We start from the raw sequence: 23816 nt of genomic DNA on the forward strand, positions 1-23816 counted from the left end.
ATTCTCTCTTCATTATCGCCAGTATTGAGGCATGAAGACTTTTGGTCAACGCCTTTATTTAAATCAACAATTTGAACAAAACAAACAAATCGAACAAAGTGCTGATCTTGCAAGCAAACACTCAAAGAGTGAAAGCCAGGGGAAAGGACCCAACGCACACAAGGTGGGGAAGACCCAACACACAAGGTGCTCAAAAACTAATTCTATGAGTAGTAAGGAATCGAAGAAGAATATTTCTTGCTCCATTGATATCTCTGTCAAAAATTGAGCCACATGATGGACAACGAAACACTTCAGATGATCCAACCGTATAAATTTGTCCACAACATGAGCAAGTTTTGGATGTATACGCTTCGTTGACAATATAAATGTGTGTCCACGGATGCTCTCTAGCTTTGTGAAGCAATCTTTGCTTGAATCTGTAATGTGACCAAGTCAACATTTTTCTTGCTGTCTTGCTATTAATTCTCCTATGGAGTTTCTTTACCATTTTCTGAGTCTCAAACGAAGGAAGTAAGATCACTTGGTAGTTTCGACACAGCCACAAACACAGTTTCTTGTGTAGATCATCCACAATATTTCTAATCTTTTGTTGAATTCTTCTTCCTGCTCTCTTGTACTTGTATCTTTTGCAATGTCTGACTTCTGGTTGAGACCACTTCGATTGCAACTTGTCATACGCGCAACACAATCTACCAATTCTTTCGGCACCTCCTGAGCCCCATTTGGTTGAATAACCATTCAAATCAAAGGTGGTCTGAAATGTTCTTACTCCTGGATCCAATCCTACAACTTGTCCTGAATGTTGAGGGGCTTGGTTCTCACCCCTAATATCCAGTACTTGTGGAATACATAAATAATAATGGTTCAACTTGTTCTTAATAATGATGGAATCGTACTGAAGCTCCTCAGGCAAAGGTTCTGCGCTCTTGATGTTCCTTATAAAAGAATACAGTCCACTCTTTTTCTTCCAGTGCTTGCAATGTAGAACAAAATGATCTTTTCTGTCTTTCTTTCGCCTGAAACGGATCATGAACTTGTCAATCATTCCAGCCTTCTTCTTTTCAAAATTAGTGTTGAACGCAGTCAACAATTCAATAGCGGCAGCATCTCTTACGTCATAAGGAGTATTCACAACCCACTGATTTTCTGTCTGATAATTATCGTTGTTCACCACAAACGTTCTGAAATTCTTCTTATTTTTCTTGACACCTTTGAAGTTGTGTGTAAATTCTAAACACTTGTTGTAGATCCAACGAGCAGTTCCCATCCACTGATTCAATGTTGTCCTTTCTTGTTCATTGGGGTAGAGAAAAGTTGAACCATCCGTCTGTGCATCCCTTGTTGTTGTACTGATTAAACTCATGAAAGGAATCTCTTGAACATGCCCAAAGTTTATCCGATACTTGTTGTGAGTACTCATCCCAGAATGGAATGATACTGTGTGCAAGAGATGGATGAGTAGGAGGATGAGTAGGTTCATCCTCTCTACTTCTCTTCATTCGTTGAGATTAAGGTTGTTGTTGAGTTTTTTTTTGATAACCTCAACAAGAGTTGAAACTCTATCAGTATTGAATGACTCATTGAATTGAAACTCTATCAATTTGAATAACTTGATTCATTCTTTTCGTCCGAACTGATCATGGAAAAGTGAACGCCTTGACAATTCCTTATCCACCTCCAATAACAACACTTTTGATTCAAAGAATGAATGAATGGTTCGTCAGGAACTGACTGTTGATGATTATATTTACTTGTTGAATTTGTAATAAATTGTGGCTTTTGCTCTTAAGCTTCTGCCAAAGAGAATGTGAGCAACTTAAAACCGTTAAAAAAAACAAAACCTCCAAAACCAACAAGGTTATTAATAAACTTTGCGTCATCAGGACTAGTTGACTCTGTGCATTAAAAAGTGAAAATTCGAGGAAAACAAGAAAAAACCAAGAAATCAAGCAAAAACAAGGGAAATTAATGCAAAATCGATGTGCGAATTTGATCAAATCATATGTTTTTTCGTGTTTGTTTCATTTTTGTCCTTTCGTTAGGCTGGCAGTTGGAATGAATAAATTTCGTAACTTTTATGGAATCTTGAAACAATCAAGAAAAAATGTCACAAGGTTTTTATTCCATTAATTCAACAACAAACGATTCGGTTGAACAACGACGCAAGGATGTTATTGCTGCCATTGAGAACGGATCAGCTCGCACTTGTCCATTCTGTTTGAATGATATTCCTATCAGTAAATTATTGGGTCACAATAAGGTATGCATGTTCTTGTATGAACAAGAAACAGATTCTGGACATGCTTGTTATATTAAACATTACGAGTCCATTATTGAAAAATAATCAAAAAAGAAAATTGGACTCAATATATTCAGACTCTCTCCAAAATTCTCAATCATCAAATTCATCTCAACCATTGAATGCAAATAGTTCATCAAGTACTAGCGCCTCTCAATCCAACTCTCAATCTGAGTTAATATTTGAAAGGGAGAAATATTATGAACATCCATCATATGTGAAGGAAAGACAGAGCAAGCAAGGTTTGTGTTGTGTGCCAGCTACAGATTGTCATATTGATAAGCGTAAGACATCTCCTCAACTCGTCAAGATTGTATTGGCTGAAAATGAATTCAATTTTTGCAAGCTTTCACACTTCTCGTCAGCAAAAATCAGGAAAGAATTTTTCACTAATCAAAAAGTCGCTATTAAGGATGCCGAAAGGAAAGAACAAGCTTGTGTTGAAAAAAAGTATGATTGTCTTCGCTGCCAAGTTCAATGTTCAGATCTAATTGGAATTAAGTCACGAGATTCCACAAAAATGCTTAACTTTTGCTGCGTTACATGCTTGTTCCAATATGGTGATATTATGAAGACAGATAAATGGAATAAGTGGGTCAAAGAGAACGGTAAGAAACCCAAAAAATCTATCAAAACTATCAATTCGATCTCAGTTAATGATGTTCTTAATGTGGATCAAGCAATATCCCACAGAGTACTTTTTAGCATTCATCTTTGAAATAGATCGGTCTACTGTTCACAGAAATTTGCAAAAGGTGATTGATGTGTTTTTCACTCATTACAATCAAGAATTGTCATTCAAAAACTATCAATTTAGGGCTGAGCGTGGTGTGAAATATAATGGAAAATTAATTACTATTATTTTAGATGGAACAGAGCAACAAATATTTACACCAAGCAACAAGATAAAAGAGCAAAGTTTGTACTCAGGTAAAAAGTGTAAGCACACTTTTACGTTGTTGATTGGTGTGTCTCCTGATGGCTATATTTTGTTTGTAAGCTTGTCTTACAATGGATCAAATAATGATTTAAATCTTATCGAATTTCCAGAAAATCATATTTGGAAATATATTAATACTGATGAATATATTATGGCAGACAAGGGTTTCAAAGGAATGCCTCGTGGAGTCCTACCATTCATCGGAAATGAATCCCCTTTCACAGAGAAAGAGAAACAGTTCAATCGAGGCTTAGCAGCAATCAGAATAGTAGTAGAGAATGCAATTGCTCACATCAAGAAATGGAAGATTTGTTCCACTCCATTCCGATGCAAAACCTATGACATCAATGAATTTGTAATGCCTATTAGAAATCGCTTATAAATCGTCGAATTTCTTTGTTGTTGTTGTATTTTTTATGATGTGATTGCTTTTGATGATTTTGGACCAAATCCGAGCAAACAAAGGCAAACAGAGAAAAAGTCAAAACTCGAAGAATTTGAAAAAATCAAAGCTTTTGGCATTTTAATGCACAGGCCCAAGTGATGGTTTTTGAAAGAAATTGCTGTAATAGTTCATTTGGCTTCAACGGTTGAGTGGGATTGAGGAAGGCAACTACAGTTCTCCTTTGATTTGAGCATTTTGCAACTAGTTTTTGAACATCTATCTGCATCCTGTTTGATTCTGTCGTTGTGTATTTAAAAAGATCTGTCCAACTAAAAATCACTCGATGGACTTGTTGAATTTGTTCATTCATAAGATAACAAGAAGATAGATGCATTGAACCACAACGTCATTCTGTTTGGTAACCAATGCTGACGGAACCAATGCCCAAAAAAATCAACTACTTTATCATTATATCCAACCACACATCATCGTCTTTCCAAACGGATTCATAAATATCCAAACGAATCTATTTCATCAGATGCTCATCATGATGAATTTGGCAAGTGAAAGGATGTGATTCATAGTTCAATACACGGCACGGTATCATTTAATAGCAGTGAATGATTTAACTGTTATCAAATTCCATCCAAAAAACAAATCTCTCAACCACTCAAACACAACACCCGAACCAATTCACACTCATCATGAAAACCATTCATCTTCTCCCCTTGACCATATGGGCAGTCTTGGTTCTTCTCCTCTCCCACTCTACCTCACTCCTTCTTGCGCTAGATATTGTCTATGAAAATCACACCGTTCCTGTAACACAAGACTATACAGCTGCTTTTGATGCTGCTGTACAGGATATGATTGTTGACCGTTCATTCATTGATGCTTTTTCCAATTACATGTACTTCCCTGTTCCTGCTTGTATCAATGATTTGGTGAAATATCCAAAAACCAATCCCTTTGCCAATCGAAAAGCATTGGTCATGTGTATGGAAATGGGTGTCATTTCTCCATACTTGGAAGTGAAGCATTTGGTTGGAAATACCATTGTACAAAAGATTAATGCCTACTATGGAAGTAATTTACAAACTCAATTCAAATATCTTAATACCTCTTTGAAGGGATTTTTCAATACCATGAAAGAAGGTGTCGATTCTGGAGAGTGTGACTTGATTGCTTCCAACGTGACTCCTACAAAGGAACGAATGGAAGTAGCACATTTCCAATGCAATTATGGAATGACTTCACAAGTAAGTATTCGTTCTTAATTTTCTCCTCAATAATTTTTTGTAACAACGCTTGCTGTCATGAATTCCAATTTTTGAATGTACAAAAATTCCATTTCCATAGGCCTTTCTTCGAACCAATAAGGATGGTCATCTCACCCTCAAGACTCTCCAAGATTTAAATCAGACCCACATTTTCGTCGGTGCCTCCAAAGGAACCACCTATGAAACTCTTGTAAAAACTCAACTCTCAGCTGCACAATATGTTCCACTCGATGATGGAGATGTTCCATATGATGCCATCAAGAACAACCAAGTGCATGCAGTGATTGGAGATGGTGTCACTTATTTAATTTGGGTCAAACAAAACCAAGATCTTTGTAAGAATTGTACTGTCAATTTTTACAACTCACCCTATGGTTATGGAACTTTTACAACGAATCGAATCCTTCCATCCTCTGCCATGCATCTAATGCAACATGCATCCTTGTGGATGACAGTATTGATGATGGTCATGATGACATGGATCCTATCTTCCGTCCAATCGGTATGAGCCCATAATTATAAATGTCATGCACTTGGATTTCCAGTCATGTTTATTCAAGCCGAGATGTCATGGTTATGGAAATAGTGTGCGAAATCATTCCACATGCGCAAACACACACGAGATGCAAAAAAATAATTCCGAACCTGTCCGCGTATAACAATTTGTCTTAATGTTCATAAATGGCAACGTTTTTAGATATTGGTTTGGCGTGGTAACATTCTCATCGTGGTCGCAACACGACGAACACAAAGATATCAGAGAGATTTGCAGTTCGTTTAAAAACTCAACAAAAAAAACAACTGTTCATAATTCGAAAATGTCACTCTTCAACAATCAGCGTCCACACCACAACGTCTCTTTCATTAACAGTGTGTTCATCTTCACTTCCTTGATGTTGTTGATTCTCACTTTGCCAGAATGTAGAGTGAATGGTCAAGACTTTGAAAATCATACGGTTCCAGTCTCTCAGGACTATATTGATGCATTCGATGCAGCTGTTCAGGATATGATTGTCGATCGAACCTTCATTGATGCCTATTTCAATTTAATGTATTTCCCTGTACCTGCTTGTATCAATGATTTGGTGAAATATCCAAGTAAGAATCCATTTGCAAATCGAAAGGCATTGGTCATGTGTATGGAAACAGGAGTCATCTCTCCATATAAGGAAGTCAAACATATGGTCGGAAATACCATTGTGCAAAAGATTAATGATCGTTATGGAACCAAGTTACAAGTTCAATTCAAATATCTCAATACTTCTCAATTGGGATTTTTCACAACCATGAAGAATGGAGTCGATTCTGGAGAGTGTGATTTAATTTCATCGAATACGACACCCACCGATGCGAGAAAGGCAGTCGCTCATTTTCAATGCAATTATGGAATGACATCTCAGGTAAGTGGTTTGGTGTTTTTTTAACATTTCACAATTATATTTACAACCATTTCACCCAAAAATTTCACACATTTTGAATGAAACTCAAGGCCTTCATTCGAACGAATAAGGACGGACATTTATCTCTAAAAACTTTACAAGACCTCAATCAAACTCAAGTCGTAGTAGGTGCATATTCTGGAACGACCTATGAAACTCTTGTAAAAACTCAATTAAGTGCTGCCAAATTTGTTTCGTATCAACAATCGGATGATCAATATGCAAGTATTAAAAAATCAGAAGTACATGCCGTGATTGGAGATGCTGTCACGTTTTTAGTATGGGTTCGAGACAATAAGGATGTGTGTAGTAATTGTAGCGTGATATTATATACGAATCCGTATGGATATGGAACGTTTACAACCAAGTTGATTGCATCTGGAGCTAGCTCAGTACATCATCAAATTTGGTTCATGAGTGTGTTGTTGGCAATGGTATGCATGATGGGGATGTTCTATTCTCATTAATTCCTTCATCACGGAAAAGGAATTGTAAAGTGTGAAATTATTCAGTAAAATTCTACTGGTTGTACCAAGAACGAGTGAATAGAAAGTTGAGAAACATGAGCAGTCGTCGGACTTTCGTTTGGTTTAAAAAGGTTGTGTTAAATGTCAAACTTTCGCACAAAAAAAAACGAAAACAACTGTTCAACAATGACCGAAATTCGGACCAACACCCTTTGGATGACGATAGGGGCATACATTGCCCTGTTGTTCATGGTCTTTCTTGTTCAAGCACAACAACACGAGTTTACGTATTTAAAAGAAGAACCAAACTTGTTAATTCGCTCGAATTTGGAACTCTTGAACCAACATCGCCATCATAGAGAGGTCTCTACCTTTTCAAAAATTATAATTTCTGAATCATCCGCTTCGATTCGGGTTCATGTGAAATTATATAACCAAGTCATCATGACCAGTAACGTTTTAACACAATTGGCTCGACTCATGGGCGTGCAAGACTATCGTGATGAATTTGAATTTAGGTCATCCGATGATGAACATTACATTGACATGCATAAAATATTTACCACACGTTTGACACTCGCTCAATTGAGTGTTTTGGGAAACAACAAATTTATTCAGGAACATGTGGAATGGATTAAGAAAGTTCCCGAACATGAAAAGGTGACATTTTCCAAGTTGAATTTGGAAGATTTGAAATTTGGAGATTTGCAAATTCATTTTGGAAAAAACCAAGATGCAGCATTGTGGTTGAATCATGTGAAAAATTGGTTTCAAACTCAATACATCAATACTTGGATGAAACATTTTACGAGCATTCATTTGCTACAAGCTCTTCAAATGATAGATAACAGTCCAAATTCAGACATCAAGAATTTAATGCACGATATTCTTCCTACGCAGCTGATAAATGATCAAGATGTGAATCGAATTCAACATTGGTTTGAAGAAAAGTTTTCCTTCTATTTTGGATTGAGGTGGAATTTGAAAGAGAATGGACGAGTTCACATTTCTCTTGAAAATTTAGACACTGGTGTTTGGAATTTAATTCAGAAAGGTAAATTTGATCATCCATCCGTTAAAACCTTGAGAAGACGTGAAATCATTGAGCAAGCCATGAAAATGGTTCCTTCCATTTCCAACATGTGGAACGACATTTCAGAAAATTTAGGAGAACAATTATTGAGCTATTTGAAATCTCTCGATTCAGTGGATTATATTACTCGTGGTGTGACCTATCAGGTTGATAATTACGGTTCGAATCAAGTCATACAATCAGGAGGCACCAACAATACATACTTTTGGAATTATGGAATTACCGGAAATGGAGAATTAATTGCAGTGACCGATACTGGTGTCAATGTGAATCATTGCTTCTTCTCAGGACAAGGTGAAATTTACACGACCTTAAATCTTAACAATAGAAAGATTGTCTACATTGATACCCAAGGTGGATATGGAAATACCTTGGACGACACAGGACACGGATCTCACTGTGCTGGTACCATTGCTGGAAATCCCTCTTCATTTGTTTCTACTTCTGTGAATAACCAAATAGGAGTTGCCCGTGATGCCAAGCTCTATGTGGTAGATGCTCAACTTTCAGGTTCTTCTGGACTCACCATTACTGACCTTAAAGTGTTACTTCCAAGATTATTGGATAGTGGTGTGAGAGTGAGTTCAAATTCGTGGAGTTGTCAAAATCCATACACTTGTGATTATGACTGCAAATGTTATACTTTGTTTTCCAATGGAACAAAAGCTCCAGTCGATGATAGTTCCTGTATTGCCTACAATGGAAAACGATGCTGTCATCATTGTAATTTATATAACTCACAAAGTGTTTCTATTGATTCAGTATTGAATAAGAATGACGAGTTGACCTATGTCACTTCAGTTGGAAATTATGGAGTTTACTCATATGACTCGACGGTCAATGATCCTGCAACAGCAAAGAATGCAATAACTGTTGGATCTTCCTACTCTACTACTGAGTATTACAAACTCACAATTTCACAGAATGTCAATACGACCGTGTATAATATGGAAAATTTGAGTTCATTCTCCTCAAGAGGACCAACGGTCGATGGAAGAATTAAGCCAGGTATGTGTTTCATCTCCAATATCATGTTCAACGTTTTAAAACTTTATATTGATGAATATCATGTTGATTCTTCTGAAATTGAAAATATGAATGTGGTATGAAATTTTCATTGTTGATTGTACTACTTAAATTCCCAAATCATGGAATATAGACATTGTTGCTCCAGGTCAAGAAATTTATAGTACTCACTTTAACACCACTTGCAACATTCGTAGCATGAGTGGAACTAGCATGAGCACACCAGCTGTCGCAGGAGCTGCTGCCCTCATTCGACAATATTTAACACAAAATAATAATCAGAAACTAGTCGCTTTGGAATTGTACAATAAGAATGCAGCACAAACATTGAGTGGATCTCTCGTCAAGGCACTTCTCATTCACTCGGCAGAAAAGATGAATGGACTTGTGTCACTCTCGTCCTATCTCGATCCACAAGGTCTTTCACATTTTCAAGTTCCAAATCATTTTTATGGTTATGGAAGAGTGAATTTGAAACGAGTGTTGAAAATTGAGCAAGATCCAAACTCGGTTGCCTTAATAGGAAATATTGGAGTTGTGAATCGAATGAGTTTGGAACCTGATACTAATACTTCTATTGAGGTCATGACCACTTCACCATCCTCTACCATTAAGGTTACCTTAGTTTGGTACGATTTACCAGGACCTTTCACGAATATGAGTTCTACTGTAAAACGAATCGTTAACGACATGGATCTAAAAGTCACGATTGGAACAGTTGTTTATTTTGGAAATATGGCACTCACCAATAACGCGAATCATGACTCGACCAATACTGTGGAAAGTGTTACTATTGAAAATATTCCCTCTCAGACCAATGTGAGCATTTCTGTTTCATCAAAAGCCACCAATAAGGGAGCTCAAACCTATAGTTTGGTCGTGAGTGGAAATTATGTGTTGAAAAGTGCGCCAATACCCTATTCTGGATCGATGACGATTCATCTTGTCTCGAATATGATCATAGTCTTCGGAATACTATTGATGGGATTGTGCTTGTTATAATAATTGTTGTGAAATGGCTGGTTTTCGTGTGAAGCGTTTTTTGTACAGATCACTTTGTTGGAACGTTTTTGGAAGTCTTGGCATTTTCTGTTCTGGACATTCGACATGGTGAAATGTTCTCTAGTTGTTATTGAAAGTTCAATTTTGATAAAGTGAATGGTTGATTAATTTATTGGAACCACAACACCATGAGAGTGATGGAATTGGTATGACTTGAAACATTCCAATACAAACCATGAATCATAAGAGCAGGTCAAGTGATTGTCCAGCAACACTCCTTTATGATCCATGGATGGCGGAAACTTGCGACCTTGTAATTACTGTCTTACCTGCTCTGCAAGGTTCCAAGTGGATGTCATCTTTTTTTATCATTCAAGATTTGTTGCAATTCCGTATTCATTTCTTCTCCAACATATGGTTCTTTTAAACAACATTAACTTTCTATTTTTGCAATTCATTTACAATTTATACAGTTTGAAAAAAATGAGCGCCAAACCATCCAATAAACCAACCCACTCATCAAACTCGGGAAACAGCAAGCCTTCGTCGGGACATGCTGGTCATCAAAAAGTGGCACTGCAGAAGAATACAACACCGGCCATCTCAAAACCGGGGAGTGCAGGAAAAGCACAAAAACTACAAAATGAAATAAGTAATGTTGTTGAGGAAGGTTCCTCGAGGGAGCCAGAATTTTATTCAATGGCACATATGGAGCGTGATTTAAAGAAAGGAATTACGGAAGAGAATACATCCGTTGCTTTAAAACCAACAAAAATAAGTCCAAAACTAGTTGCAGAGCGATGTCTTTCCGATATTCCAAGTGATGAAGAAGAATTGTATGTAGTTTTTGAAGAGTTTCGCGAAATTGGAAAATTTAGGGGAATATCTCATGTTCACACATCAAGATACAATCAATTGTTCATGATCAAAAAGCTAAAGCTTGATAGATGTAACATTATGAAAATTGAAAACCTTGATTTGTACACCCATCTCACACACGTTTATCTTCAATGTGTAAGTACTTGATTACAGATTGGAAGTACGAGTTATTATTCAGAATAACATTTCGGAATTATCAGACGAGTTTAGGTTTCTTCCAAACCTCATTTTCTTAGCTTTGTTTGATAATAAGATTAAGAAAATTGGAGATGAATTGATGGAAAACAAAAGGCTTCAGTTTCTCGACTTGGCCAATAATGAAATTGAGGAATGTGACATATCGAAACTTCCAAAAAGCATTGCAATTTTCAATGTTGAAAACAACCCTCTAAAATTAGAGGAAAATTTCGTTAAATCTTGCTTACCAAATCTAATGCAGTTTAACAAGAGAGAGTATATAGATGAAGAGTTTGTTCCTGAAGAGAAGCTTCCGTTTGATAGAACTACGCTGAGCCAAATGAGGTCTTCTCAGTCTGGGTTGGATTTGCTGAAAAACTCCAAAAACGAAGATCAGACAACAGATATTCCAACTACATCTGCTTCTCTAGCTGAATTAGCAAAAGCCAACTCTGACATTGTGGAAAATTATAAACATGCCTTAATGGAAGAAATGGACCGTATTCGAACCGAATTCAAAGACAAGAAAGAGAAATTAATTGCTGAAATTCAGGAAAGGAAAAGTAAATTACGAGCAGAAAAAAGTAGTCTCAATTCCACGAGCAGTGATGAATCGAGCGATGAGTCCTCAATTGACGAATAAATTATCAAAATGTTTTAACTAGAGTTTATAAGCTCTGGTTGATATATTTTGCAAATCTTACAAGCTCATTCCTCATCTTGATGTTCTCTTGAGCAGAGACCAATTTCTTGTTGGTAACTTCCTCCAGTGTTTTGGCATGAGAGACTGTTGTCACTTCCCTTTTGTTGAAATAATGCTGTACATGCTGATCAATGCTTGATCTCAGAGAATTGTCAATGTTGTCAAAATTTATCGACGGTGTGTTGTGCCCTTCCTTCGTATTTTCTGCATGAGAAAGCAAATCATGGAAATGCTCCTCGATTACTTCTGAAATAATTACTCCTGGAATACTTTCCAAAGAAATGTTCTCTGACGAACCTAGATATTTTAACTTGTCCTCACGCTTTAAAATTTTCATGAGAGTATTGGAGATTGCCTTGACGAGATTTTCCTCTCCTGATAAAGGCTCGATCTTTTCGTCCCACTTTTTCAATTGGTTTTGAAAAGCATTCCAAGCTTTTTTTCCTCGTGCCTCGCAGTACTGTTGTGAAACCCAAATTTTGTCTTGAAAATTTTCCATTTGTACCAAATATTCATATTCTTCGTTACTGAATTTGCATTTTCTTCGAGCTAACACTTTCTCAATATTGATTTCATCTGTATTAAAATTAGATAAATCCAAAACTGCTCGTTTTCGTTTCTTCCTTTCGCTCAGACAAATTTTATTCTCTCTCAAACTATCGGTATCCACTCGATCTATTTGCATCTTGTAAGTAGGTTCCAATGGAAATCCAGAGAATTTAGATCCTTCTCCAAATACATCAAATGGATGCGCGTCAATAACTTCAATTTCAAATGAATTTTCAGTAGCCTTTGAACCTGTTAGATAATAGTATTTCATTTCAAAAAGGCAAATTTCCGATTTCAAATAAATTCAGGAAATGATGAAGAAGTTATGGATAGTCGTGATAACAAACCTTCTCCATACTCAATATCTATTCGTTCCAATGTTCCGACTTTATCATCAATTTCAATAATCAGAATTTCTTCATCTTCCGATATGGGAATAATTTTTTCGAATTTTGTTGATCCATCATGACGTCCAAATTTGTGAGCCTTTAATTTTAACCGATCACTCTCCGATAAATCATCTATAGAAGAAATTGGCATGTTAATACCAAACATGATGTTTTCCTTTGTCTTCATTTTTTTGGGATTGTTTTTGAATAATATTAATAATATTTAATTTTATTTAAAAAAATATGATGAACGGAAAAACAACGACACCTTTTTACACGCTCCTTGGAAAAATCAAGAGAAGCATCTTTCGGAGGAAATTAATGAAACAATTCGGAAATGATGTGGATGTATTTGTTGAAAAATTTTCAAAACCTCAAGTGTTATCGCTTTATCGGGAATGGATTCGAGAGCTGAATCGAACGCTGCCTTTGGCCATCCGAGAAGTGAGCAAACAGGTGAGTGTTGTCACGGATCGTCTTGAGCTCATCAAAACTATTGCAATTACTAATTCCTTTTTAATTTATTTGTTACTCGATGGTAATGATGATGTTTTAAAACAAAATTATTACTGTTCATGCAGAATTTGAGAATCCACTTCGACGCTACCAAAGATGACTACAGCCCCTATTTGATCTTAAACGAATTGGAAGCAGGACGCTATGCTTTGGAATTGTGGAAAAAAGGTGACAGACATGCACTGAAATACGGAATTCCAAGACAATTTTCTGTTTATAGGGCAATACGTGAACAAAAACCTCCTGACAGTAACGCATACAGAAGGTATACACCCTTCCTCTACTCATTGTAAAATACACAAATTCTCCTAGAAAAACTGATCCTTATTTTGCAATTGTGAAACATCAAATGAAATAGATCTGTTATGGAAAATGTGATTAAACTTCTTTCGTTTCACTTGTCTGCTATCTAGTTCCATAAATGATGGTGGTAACAGACCACTGTTTGTCTGTTCATCTTCATCGTCTTCGTCCAAAAAGTTATGCAACTCTGATTCATCCATATCATTGAAGTCCATTTCCTCATCAAATACTGTGGATGGTCGAGCATTCTTTTGTCCATGACTGCTTGTGACGCTGTTGTTGCTTCCTTCTTCATTGCTATTCTCATGAATTAATACCTCATTCTCAAATTCAAAATTATCAAAGTTGGTAAAGCTTGATCCAACTTGATTAATAAGAGTGTCTTGCACATCTGATAAAACTGAGTTGGGACCTTCTGTTGCGTCAAAAGCAGAAGCGTCATGGAAGAGATCGCTTGGAGTGGCTGTTGAGTTTGGTGAGGTAATATCTATGTTTGGTATTATTAATTGGCTAGGAGTGTCTTGGGATTTTTGTACATTTTGTCTTGATAGTGGGATGATGTTTTGTTGTACAATATTTCCATTAGGTATCACTACAGGTACACTCGTGTTGGAAAATGGAAAATTGAGGGAGAATGGAGTGACATTCGATGATGATGGATTTACAAAAGTGGGGAAAATATTTGGTTGAGATGATGGATGTGGTGGTGGAAGCCCGGTGTTAGATCTGGGCGAGTTATTGCCAGAATTATTTGATGTGGCCATTGGTGACAAAGTGGGAGGAGCTAACAAAGAATCCTTAGGCTCATACTTAAAGCTTTGATAAAAAACTGTGTCTGACAGTGACCTTTTGTGTTTAGACCTTGCTGCAGCAGTGTCATCTTTCTTTGAAGAAGGCTTTTTTGTTTTCTTAGCAGTGGTGGTCTCTGTTGTTGCGCAATCTTTTGATGATGATTTTTTCTTTTCACGAGCAATTAGAGAATTGAAGTGATTTTTGCAAGCATTATCAGTTCTTCCAGGTATTTGTTTTGAAATCTCTGCCCATTTGTTTCCAAGCTTTCGTTGAGCTTCTAACAGCAATTGTTCCTCTTCTTCAGTCCAAGGATCTTTCTTGATATTTGGATCTAAATGGTTATACCATCTTTCTCTACATTGCTTTCCAATTCTTCCAGGTAAATGAGAAGCAATCATGCTCCAATTCTCTGCTCCATAGGTTTTTACAAGCTGGAGAATGGTTTCATCTTCCTCTTTTGTCCACGGTCCCTTCACAAGATTTGGATTGAGTACCTTTTGCCATCTGTGTAAACACTGCACACTTGTCCTGTTTTGAAGTGTTTCAGCAATTTTCTTCCAATTTTTACCTCCATAGAGTTGCACAGCTCTACGAAGCATTTCATCCTCTTCCTCAGACCAACCACCTTTTTTTGATCGTCTCACAGGACCTGTTCTTCTTTGATTGGTCATAAAGATTTGACTTCTTTTGTCTTCATTTTCTGGATCGTTGTCTGTGTTCGTTGAGTGGCTATCAACGGAAACAGACATTTGATTGGATGGACTCGAACTCAATAATGAATCCTTCATAGGGGATGATGAATAAAGATCGAGAGTAGCAGCACTACCGTTATGATTGTTGTTGTTTGTGTTGAGCATGTTAACCGATGGTGTGCTTGTGGAGGTTGGAATAAACATGGGCATTGTTGATGATGAACCGGTATCATCTTCACCTCCATACGAAGCCATTGAATTCGAGAGAGAAGCATGGAAATATGGACCTAACACTCCGTTTGCAAGAGTCTCAAGCTGCTGTTGTTGCTGAAGTGCTGCCATTTGCAAAAACATGGCTGCTTGTTGTTGTTGAAACAAAGAGAATTGTTTGGCCTGTTCCTGTTGAAATAAAGCAAAGTCTCCTACATCCACTGCGCTGTTATCGTTTGTTGTTGCCTGTGATGATGTAGAAGAATTATTATTTGGAATTATTGTAATGGGAATTTGCATATTGTTGTTGTTGATCCCGAGATTTACATGTTGTTGTTGTTGTTGGGAAAGTAAATGGTTTTGAAAGAAGATTGGATTGTTCATCATCATTTGGTTATTGAGCATCATTTGGTTGAAATTTAAATTGGAGTAGTTCTTATTGTTGTTGTTATCAATGATGAATGGAGTTTGTTGTTGTAACTGCTGAGAAAGGTTAGAATGGAGAGAATTGGATGTTCGTGGTGGAGGTGGTGGATAGTGAACGCGTCCATTCGTTTGATGGTTCATCTGTTTTGAATCCGATGAAGCAGAGGGAGTGGAGGTATGATTGTTGTTCATCACGATGATTGTTTTTGGTGTTTGTTATGACGAATTCAGTATATTTGGCTATGACCAATTAATGTAGAGCGAATGAACAATAGATGTTGAAGAGCAATGAAAAAGGATATGTACAGAGAGAGAAACAGATGATGATGGGAACAACGGTGTGATCTGATGATGATTTTGCCTAACGGGAGAACTGAAATTTAAATAAACGTTTGGGGCAGTGAATGTCGTGTGATACTCTCGGGTGTAATTCAGCACCACAACATGAAAACGGAGAGAGAATGCACCTGATGATTGGATGTAACACAGCAGCTGTGGAGGCTTGTGTGTCTGAGTTCTCGGCCGAATTAGAGCGTTTTTTGAGTGTTGCTGGACTCGAGAAAAAATTCTCACAACAAATTTTCTTGGCTTGTTTTAATTTAGCAACGTGACATGGTGATGAGCCAAAAAGCGCAAGAAAAGGATTTGGCAAGGAAAATCATCGAAAGATTCGAATTGGGTTTGGATTAACTTCAGTGAAAAGAACTTGGGGCGAGAGTGGAGGGAAGAAACAATAAACGAATGTCGTGAATCAATTGTTGAAAGTTTTATTGGAAAATTTTCACTTTGCGCGATACAACAGATCACGACCGATTTGTTTCAAGAGGAGCTTTGCATTTCTAATTCAGCCAGTGATTTCAATGAGAGTGTTGAAACGAGGAATACGAATAACTCCTATTTTCCTGAGGGAGAATGAATTGCTTTTTACAAAAAATGATCCAACACGCTTATCAGAGGAATTCTATCCTCGGGTTGGTTTGGATGGAGATTGTAATCATGATACAACAATTATTTCAATTTATAACATTTCCATTGTTGAATACATTCAATTACTTGTATATTAAAGAGCATTATATTAATTTATCAAACTCGGACCACATCCGAGAGTCAACACACCACAAAAGACGGTTAAAAATTGTCCATTTAACTGATTTTCATTTTGATTATAGGATATCTAGTCATGATAAAACAAATTTAAAAGACAATCACTTTTCGTTATTTGAAAAATTTGTCGTGTGGTGGGGATGGTTACGAAGGAATATACGATACCATAGGATTAGCAAGGCACAATTGAAAGAAATATTACTAGAAATTGAAAATATCTCGAATATCGACTTAATCATCATCACTGGAGACGTATTTGAAGATTTCTCAAATATTGACATCGATTGGATGATTGAGAATTTTATGTCAAAGCTTAAAAATTATTGCTCTCTTGGGGTCTATGGAGTATTGGGAAATCATGATGAGAGGTACTGCTCTGTAAAAGATAGAGAATTTCTCATTAAAAAGCTGAGCACAGCCATCACCATTCTAGACGCTCAGTCTGAATTCACCAGACACAAGTTCTTTACCACAGTTACCAAAGCCACCGACGATACCTCGTTTGATATTGAAATTTATGGATTTCTAGACTTTTATAACAGTCACTTTTGGGAAAATTACCACAAAATTGTGAAGCATCTTAATGAAAATCCTGTCAAAGAAAATACCTTACGATTTTTATTAAGCCACAACCCAGATACCATAGCTTGGATAAAGAATGATGTATTTCATTTCGATATGATCTTCAGCGGCCATACTCATGGAGGACAAGTATGCTGTCCAATACCATCCTTGATTTTGAAAAATATGTTAGCACTCTTCTGGAGGATATACATGAAAGATGTGACATTCGATCACTTTCTTCAAATTCACTTTTCTTTTGAACAGGTACATCAGATGAATGAGGGTGTCTTTACTTATATTCCTATAATACCAATAATTATTTACTTGTACAAGAAGGTTTGTAGTACTAGTGATGACTGGCAACCATGTTGTAACTATCATTCCACGATTTAAGGCAACGTTATGGACGTTTGTGAGGCACAAGATTAGCAAACTGAAAATTGTGCAGAGAGTACTTAATGTCTGCAAATACTGGGAGTGGGGCACTGGTTTGTTTGAGTTGAAATGGCAAGATGACTCCACTCTAATAGATCGTGTATTTCATCATCACCAAAAAGTCTCATCTCCTCAACAAGAGATCAACATTGCATCCAGTGAAGATGAAAATTTTATCAAACTAATATTCCGTACTTACAAAATTGACAGAAAGCAATTTGTACACACATCTGGTGGCTTAGGTACTCACTATCCAATGCGATTATTCTGCCCTCCAGAAATTTCAATTCTTAACCTTAGTTTTTGAGGTCACAACGTGCTGTACTTCAGATCCTAACTTCCTGTTTTGGTCCTCACATTAAATAATTGCATTTTTGGAAACAAAAAAATGCATACACTCAGAGCTAGCAGTTTACATACCTCCTTCGGGAACAACAATGCGATCAGAGCACTACTCCGGGGCGGATTAGTCAAGAAGCGAGCCAACAAGCTCGATCTCGAGTCGTTTTGTTGCTCGGACTTTCATATATTCAAACAGAACAGCATGCGATCTTTTTCAGTCGTTTCATGTCTTCAAAACGTGGTTCAACATCCAGCAACTCAACAATCAGAGACATCCTCCAAGTCCATTGGAAGTATTTACATTGAAAGAACAAACATCGGAATTTATGGAGCAATGAATAGCGGAAAATCAACTCTCATGAATTGTCTTACCAAATCCAATACAAGTATCGTGGATGCAACTCCAGGAACAACTGCCGATGTAAAGATTACAACAATGGAAATTCATGGAATTGGCCCAACAAAATTGTTTGACACTCCTGGCACTGATGAAGCTTCGGAATTGGGCGAAAAAAAGAGACAAAAAACAATCACATCGTTAAAGGAATCGGACTTGGCTGTGGTAGTCATTGACCCTTTTAACTCAAGCAGCGTTGTACAATGCAAATGGCTCATGAACGAATGCGAAAAATATGGGAAACCCTTCTGTGTTTTATTCAATGTTTCAGATCAGAAGAGATCTGAGGCAAAAGTCGAAAATTTAAGTGACAAATTAGATAGTATTGAGACAGAACTGAAGATCAACGAATTCGACCAGTCCTCTGGAGTTAACAAATTATTTTGTGGAGCTACTTGTGTGGATTTACAGTCGCCAATTGCCCACTCAAAATGTATCAAGTTCCTTGAGGATTGCTTTAGAAAGAGCAAATTAAGAATGGATCTTGGTCCTGCACCATTGCCAACAAAGCTGCTTCCAAAAATGGAGGAAGACACCACTGTATTTCTAAACATTCCAATGGATGAAGAGACTCCATCAGGACGCTTACTAAAGCCACAAGCAATGGTTCATGAATATCTACTTCGAGAATATAGTAATGTATTTTCGTATCGAATGAATTTGAAAAATGCAAGAAGTCAAGATAAAGAACTCGTAGAAAAGGAACGAAAGAGATTTGTTGAAATGGTAAAATCTCTCAGAGATAGAAGTAAGCTGAAACTCTTAATTACAGATTCACAAGCAATGGATATAGTACATCCATGGACCATTGACCCAGAAACAAAGGAGAATATTGTAGATATTACCACTTTTAGCGTCATCATGATTAATTTTATGAGCTCTGGTCGATTACCTGAATTCTTAAAAGGAATTGATGCCTTCAAAAATCTTAAAAACGGAGATTCTGTTCTTTTATGTGAGGCATGTAATCACAATAGAATTGCAGATGATATTGGAACTGTTCAAATACCGAGAGCCATTGAGAAGCGTTTTGGAAAGGGAGCTATTCAGGTGGATACTGTCTTTGGAAGGGAGTATCAACTAATTAAGGATCTCTCTCAATACAAATTAATCATTCATTGTGGAGGGTGCATGATTGATAAACAAAAGATGAATGCTCGCCTTACTGACCTTGCCAAAGCTGGAGTACCAATTACAAACTATGGGCTTCTTCTCTCTTTTCTCCAATCAGAACATGCACTGGCCAGAGTGACAAAACCCTTCATGCACACCACTCCATAGCAAGTTCTTCCCCATTCATAATCTCCTGTATTAAACAACGTCGTTTCAAATCAAGTGCATTCTCAATTTCAAACTTCAAATATATTTTAGAAAGAAGAACAGAGGTTTTTTGCGGTTTTCTCTTTGGAGGAATTCCTGAACGACGAAACAAACGAAGAAAATCCAGCCAGCGAGCGAATTGAAAAAAACTTGAAAAAAAATGTTGAGCAATTTTGGCCAGCAGCAACAAGCAAGTGTGCCCAACAGCAACACCATGTCGCAAGACCCAACTTATCAATTGTTGTTGCAAGCGATTCAGGTGATTCATAATCCTGTATCACCACCACAACAAAGAATGGAGGCTCAACAGGTATGTTTTAATGATGAATATCTTTTTTAAAATATTTGTTATTATGTGATGATGATTCCGAATCATGTGTGGTTGTTCAATGATAGTATGTGGAGCAATTTAAACAAACGAATCAGAATAAGATTGAATATTGTTGGACTTTCATTGTAGATAGTCAGCCTGAAGAGGTCAGACACTTCGGGTTACAAGTTTTGCATTATATTGTAACGAAAGAATGGCCAGCAGTGCAAGCAAATTATCAAACAACTCAAACAAGGTCTAGAATATCTCAATTGTTATTGGAATATGCAGCCCGAGGAACCAAACACATGCTTGAAGAAAAGCTCTTTATCAAAGAAAAATTGGCATCTATTTTTTCGTCAATAATTGAATTAACATGGCCTAAAATGTAAGTTTAAACAAATTATAGTTTATTTACGAATAATCATTGAATCTGTTAACACTTTCATTGTAATAGCTTGCCTGAAATTTTAGAAAATGTTTTGAAATTGACATCGTTAGGTGAAACTCAATGTGAAATTGCAATTTTCGCTTTGAGGTCCTTGGCACAAGATTTAACAAGTGATTTCTCAACAGACATGTCTCCAAATAAGAGAAGAGAACTCATAGAAAAATTGCAACCCAAAATTCCTGACATTTTCTCTATGGCCTTTGGATTGTTTGATGCTGCTTTCGGAGCGTACAAGGCAAGAGCAGACCAAAAGTCATACATGATAAATCAAAAATTATTAAGAGCCCTTTTGGATATGAGCTTGGCATTTGTTAGCGACTGGCTTGATCCAGCTCATTTCTTCAATCACAATATTATTGATATTTGGATTAGCTTATTACATGTGGATGAATTTAAGATGGTATGTTTTAAGTTATAGATTGACAATATTATATAATTCTTTTTCGTATTAATAGGATGCCGGACAGTGCTTGATATCGTTTGTGGATGTATCGTGGGGAACTAAAAAAGAGGTGAACATGGCTAACCACATGTCCTTACTTTTATCAAAATTATGCGAGAATACTAGGGCTATTTTAAGCAAGGCCAATCCCAATAATCTTGAAGATGAATATGAATTCCACAAAGTTCTCTCTAAACTATTTGTCACATTCTCACAAAAACAACTCAAATATTTAAACGAAAGACATACAGAAATTGTGGACAAGTAAGTACAAAAATCTGAAGCTAAGTTATTGTTTAACAGTCAATTTGAACAGTTTTTTGACGGTTGTTTTGGAATTTGACAAACACCCATCAATTGTAATTTTCAATGATACTCTCATAGTTTGGAACGGGCTTCTAAGCAATCCAAAGATTCCATTCAGCAACGCACCATTCCTTGGCAAATATTTTGAACCATTACTCCAAGTGACTAGAATGAAGATTACAAAAGAAATTGGAAACCCAGACGTCGATAGATTTGAGAACAACCTCACTCATCAATTGAGTTTGATTGATTTTGAAGATAAAAAAGAATACTATCATGTTCATGGCTCCATGAGAAGCCAAGCTAGATCTCTCATCCAATACATCACTCAAAGAGTTGTAAGTGTTCATTACTATTGTATTGAAAAACATAATTTCCTTGTTTTATTAATTTTAGCCATTTGAAACTGTAAAATTTGCTACTTTGGAAGTTGAGCAAGCTCTTAAACTCAACACACCTAGTCCAAAAGATGATAAGGGACCTAATGGATACTGTAGCGTTTTTAGCGATGCTTATCTTATGTGGGAGTCTGCTGTCACGTTCTATGAGTGGGTTATTGAATCAGTAACAAACGATAAGGTTTCAGCAGATGAACGAATTATTGAGGCAGAGATGTATCTACTTGGGCTTTGTCTTCAATTTTCAACAGAAGATGCACTAATTCAAACCATATTTGTGAGACTGTTCAAATCTTTTTCTCATCTCAATAAGAGAAATAAGGAGTCTTTGTCTGCAATAGCCACAAATTTGTTCAAACAAATGCAATTTCGTCCTTCCAAGGAGGTAGGAAAAGCAGTTGAAGAGTTAACCGAAGATACTTCTACTGCCAGACAGAAAGCACATACCACCTTCATTAGTTTATGCCAAGCAAACGCAAAAGATTTACCAGAATATTTAAAGCAATTTGTGGATCAAGCTGAACAATTGTGGGCTAAGAAAGAAATTCTAAGTAACGAATTGATTTTGATGTACGAGGCCTTTGTTGTTATTAGCAACGAATGGAAAGATTTGAACCAACAATGCCAATTTTTAGATTATTTATTGAGCCCATTGATCAACGAACTGAATTCCAATTTGTATAGAGAAGTGTGTGGGTCTGTAGAGTTACTTTACAAGTCGGCAGGAATTATTCCAGAGCCAAACCAAGAAACAAAAACCAAGCTTGAAGAAATCAAGGGTAGAATTTTCCACATTCTTACAACGGTTACTAGCTTGGCAGCAAGAATGCCTGAAAATCCACAAGATATGGGAATGGTCGATCCACAGACAAAAGAAATCAAATATCCTATCTCAGCATATATTTTAGAAGTATTACCAAACGTTCTTTCTCTCATACGAACAATTCATATGTGCTATACACCTCAGGGACAGCAATTAGTTCCTGAGCAAGTGCGAAAGTATATTTTACATATTGGAATTGATGAACAATATATGGCTAAGGGAGAGCAATTTGTTGCTTCTAAAGTAACGCAGGAACAATATGCTGTACACAAGGTTCACTATTTTGTCACAAATCTGAGAAGATTATCCTATTTATTGCTAGGTCAAGCTGGTAAATATTGCGAGAAAGCTCGTTTTTGGGGAAATCCGCAGCTGTTCCAAATGTTATCAGAATCTGTTTTTTCCTTCATGGAGTTTGTAACTGTTAGAGATTTATCGGTATTGACATCTAACTTCTTTTCGACCTTCTTTGACTCTTGTCCTGCAGAATTGCATAACACTCTCCTTCTTGAAATATTGAAGCCACTTTTATCACTAATGACCGCTCGAATTGAGCAAGCACAAAATGAGATTTGCGATAAAGCAGGTGGCCAACGTGGTGGCGATGAAGGTGTACTCGATGAAATTGTGAAAGAAAAGCATCTCAAAGAATTATGCTCAGTGTTGGTGAACATTTTCTTGAGGGCCACCAATTCCATCAGAATTTCAAAGGATAATCTCAAGCCAAAAGCAGACGTTATTTGCACATTTATAATTTCTAGCTCTGATCTCATTGGTTTAATGGTGATGCTCTTCTGCAAAATTATAGCAGCCATGTTAGATCCTACAAGTGTTGTGAAGTGTGTCATTATTTGTGACAGAATTATTCGATACCTTAGTCACACACAACTTCAAAACTATGCTAATTTATTTGCAGGAGAGTTATTCTTTTCTCTGATCAAATCATTAATGACCACTGTGGACGAACAATTGCAAGATTCAATCATCTCCTTAATTTCGTATAGTTATGCCTCACTTCGAAAAAAGACTAATATCATGAAAGATATTTTGATTCAAGTTCCAACATTGACACCACAAAAAGTGAAACACTTTGATGATGTTTTCACTCAAACACAAGATGAAAAAGAACGAAAGAAGAAGGCAAAAGCACTCTTCTCAGGTGTGTGTGGAATGAACAAGGGAGCACCATCCAAAACAAAGTCAGTTCTTGCCGTAAATCAACAGCCACAATCTGAAAAGAAGAATGCCAAAAAGACATCCTTCCTTGATGATGCCACTGTTTCTAAACTTGGAGACTTGTTCAAATAATATTGTCAAAACTTTTGATAAAAACGGTGTGAATTTTAAATTAATC

At 36.6% G+C, this 23816-nt stretch overlaps 12 protein-coding genes across 12 annotated transcripts; 9 read left to right on the forward strand and 3 right to left on the reverse strand.

Annotated features, from left to right (window-relative positions):
• Nucleotides 1-190: 190 nt before the first annotated feature.
• Nucleotides 191-1270, reverse strand: C9374_008683 (uncharacterized protein; the record flags this gene model as incomplete). Its single annotated transcript, XM_044698786.1, has 1 exon — nucleotides 191-1270. One exon carries the CDS (start codon nucleotides 1268-1270, stop codon nucleotides 191-193), a length of 1080 nt encoding a protein of 359 aa, XP_044545323.1.
• A 1033-nt stretch (nucleotides 1271-2303) lies between these two features.
• Nucleotides 2304-3624, forward strand: C9374_008684 (uncharacterized protein; the record flags this gene model as incomplete). The annotated part of the gene is made up of 2 exons (XM_044698787.1): nucleotides 2304-2910; nucleotides 2996-3624. 2 exons carry the CDS (start codon nucleotides 2304-2306, stop codon nucleotides 3622-3624), a joined length of 1236 nt encoding a protein of 411 aa, XP_044545324.1.
• Nucleotides 3625-4331: 707 nt separating this feature from the next.
• Nucleotides 4332-5415, forward strand: C9374_008685 (uncharacterized protein; the record flags this gene model as incomplete). The annotated part of the gene is made up of 2 exons (XM_044698788.1): nucleotides 4332-4886; nucleotides 4987-5415. The coding sequence occupies 2 exons, from the start codon at nucleotides 4332-4334 to the stop codon at nucleotides 5413-5415; spliced, it is 984 nt and encodes a 327-aa protein (XP_044545325.1).
• Nucleotides 5416-5800: 385 nt separating this feature from the next.
• On the forward strand, nucleotides 5801-6813 carry C9374_008686 (uncharacterized protein; the record flags this gene model as incomplete). Its single annotated transcript, XM_044698789.1, has 2 exons — nucleotides 5801-6307; nucleotides 6397-6813. The coding sequence occupies 2 exons, from the start codon at nucleotides 5801-5803 to the stop codon at nucleotides 6811-6813; spliced, it is 924 nt and encodes a 307-aa protein (XP_044545326.1).
• Nucleotides 6814-7029: 216 nt separating this feature from the next.
• Nucleotides 7030-9934, forward strand: C9374_008687 (uncharacterized protein; the record flags this gene model as incomplete). The annotated part of the gene is made up of 2 exons (XM_044698790.1): nucleotides 7030-8914; nucleotides 9066-9934. The coding sequence occupies 2 exons, from the start codon at nucleotides 7030-7032 to the stop codon at nucleotides 9932-9934; spliced, it is 2754 nt and encodes a 917-aa protein (XP_044545327.1).
• Nucleotides 9935-10417: 483 nt separating this feature from the next.
• On the forward strand, nucleotides 10418-11633 carry C9374_008688 (uncharacterized protein; the record flags this gene model as incomplete). The annotated part of the gene is made up of 2 exons (XM_044698791.1): nucleotides 10418-10948; nucleotides 11067-11633. 2 exons carry the CDS (start codon nucleotides 10418-10420, stop codon nucleotides 11631-11633), a joined length of 1098 nt encoding a protein of 365 aa, XP_044545328.1.
• A 25-nt stretch (nucleotides 11634-11658) lies between these two features.
• Nucleotides 11659-12818, reverse strand: C9374_008689 (uncharacterized protein; the record flags this gene model as incomplete). The annotated part of the gene is made up of 2 exons (XM_044698792.1): nucleotides 11659-12491; nucleotides 12590-12818. The coding sequence occupies 2 exons, from the start codon at nucleotides 12816-12818 to the stop codon at nucleotides 11659-11661; spliced, it is 1062 nt and encodes a 353-aa protein (XP_044545329.1).
• A 56-nt stretch (nucleotides 12819-12874) lies between these two features.
• C9374_008690 (uncharacterized protein) lies at nucleotides 12875-13440 on the forward strand (the record flags this gene model as incomplete). Its single annotated transcript, XM_044698794.1, has 2 exons — nucleotides 12875-13087; nucleotides 13213-13440. 2 exons carry the CDS (start codon nucleotides 12875-12877, stop codon nucleotides 13438-13440), a joined length of 441 nt encoding a protein of 146 aa, XP_044545330.1.
• A 15-nt stretch (nucleotides 13441-13455) lies between these two features.
• Nucleotides 13456-15762, reverse strand: C9374_008691 (uncharacterized protein; the record flags this gene model as incomplete). Its single annotated transcript, XM_044698795.1, has 1 exon — nucleotides 13456-15762. The coding sequence occupies one exon, from the start codon at nucleotides 15760-15762 to the stop codon at nucleotides 13456-13458; it is 2307 nt and encodes a 768-aa protein (XP_044545331.1).
• A 741-nt stretch (nucleotides 15763-16503) lies between these two features.
• On the forward strand, nucleotides 16504-17980 carry C9374_008692 (uncharacterized protein; the record flags this gene model as incomplete). Its single annotated transcript, XM_044698796.1, has 2 exons — nucleotides 16504-17574; nucleotides 17633-17980. 2 exons carry the CDS (start codon nucleotides 16504-16506, stop codon nucleotides 17978-17980), a joined length of 1419 nt encoding a protein of 472 aa, XP_044545332.1.
• Nucleotides 17981-18061: 81 nt separating this feature from the next.
• Nucleotides 18062-19693, forward strand: C9374_008693 (uncharacterized protein; the record flags this gene model as incomplete). The annotated part of the gene is made up of 1 exon (XM_044698797.1): nucleotides 18062-19693. The coding sequence occupies one exon, from the start codon at nucleotides 18062-18064 to the stop codon at nucleotides 19691-19693; it is 1632 nt and encodes a 543-aa protein (XP_044545333.1).
• Nucleotides 19694-19892: 199 nt separating this feature from the next.
• On the forward strand, nucleotides 19893-23770 carry C9374_008694 (uncharacterized protein; the record flags this gene model as incomplete). The annotated part of the gene is made up of 6 exons (XM_044698798.1): nucleotides 19893-20042; nucleotides 20129-20430; nucleotides 20500-20893; nucleotides 20949-21199; nucleotides 21252-21579; nucleotides 21638-23770. The coding sequence occupies 6 exons, from the start codon at nucleotides 19893-19895 to the stop codon at nucleotides 23768-23770; spliced, it is 3558 nt and encodes a 1185-aa protein (XP_044545334.1).
• Between the last annotated feature and the right edge of the window lie 46 nt (nucleotides 23771-23816).

The sequence above is a fragment of the Naegleria lovaniensis genome, assembly GCF_003324165.1.
Source record: "Naegleria lovaniensis strain ATCC 30569 chromosome Unknown tig034, whole genome shotgun sequence".
Taxonomy (NCBI): Eukaryota; Heterolobosea; class Eutetramitea; order Acrasida; family Naegleriidae; genus Naegleria; species Naegleria lovaniensis.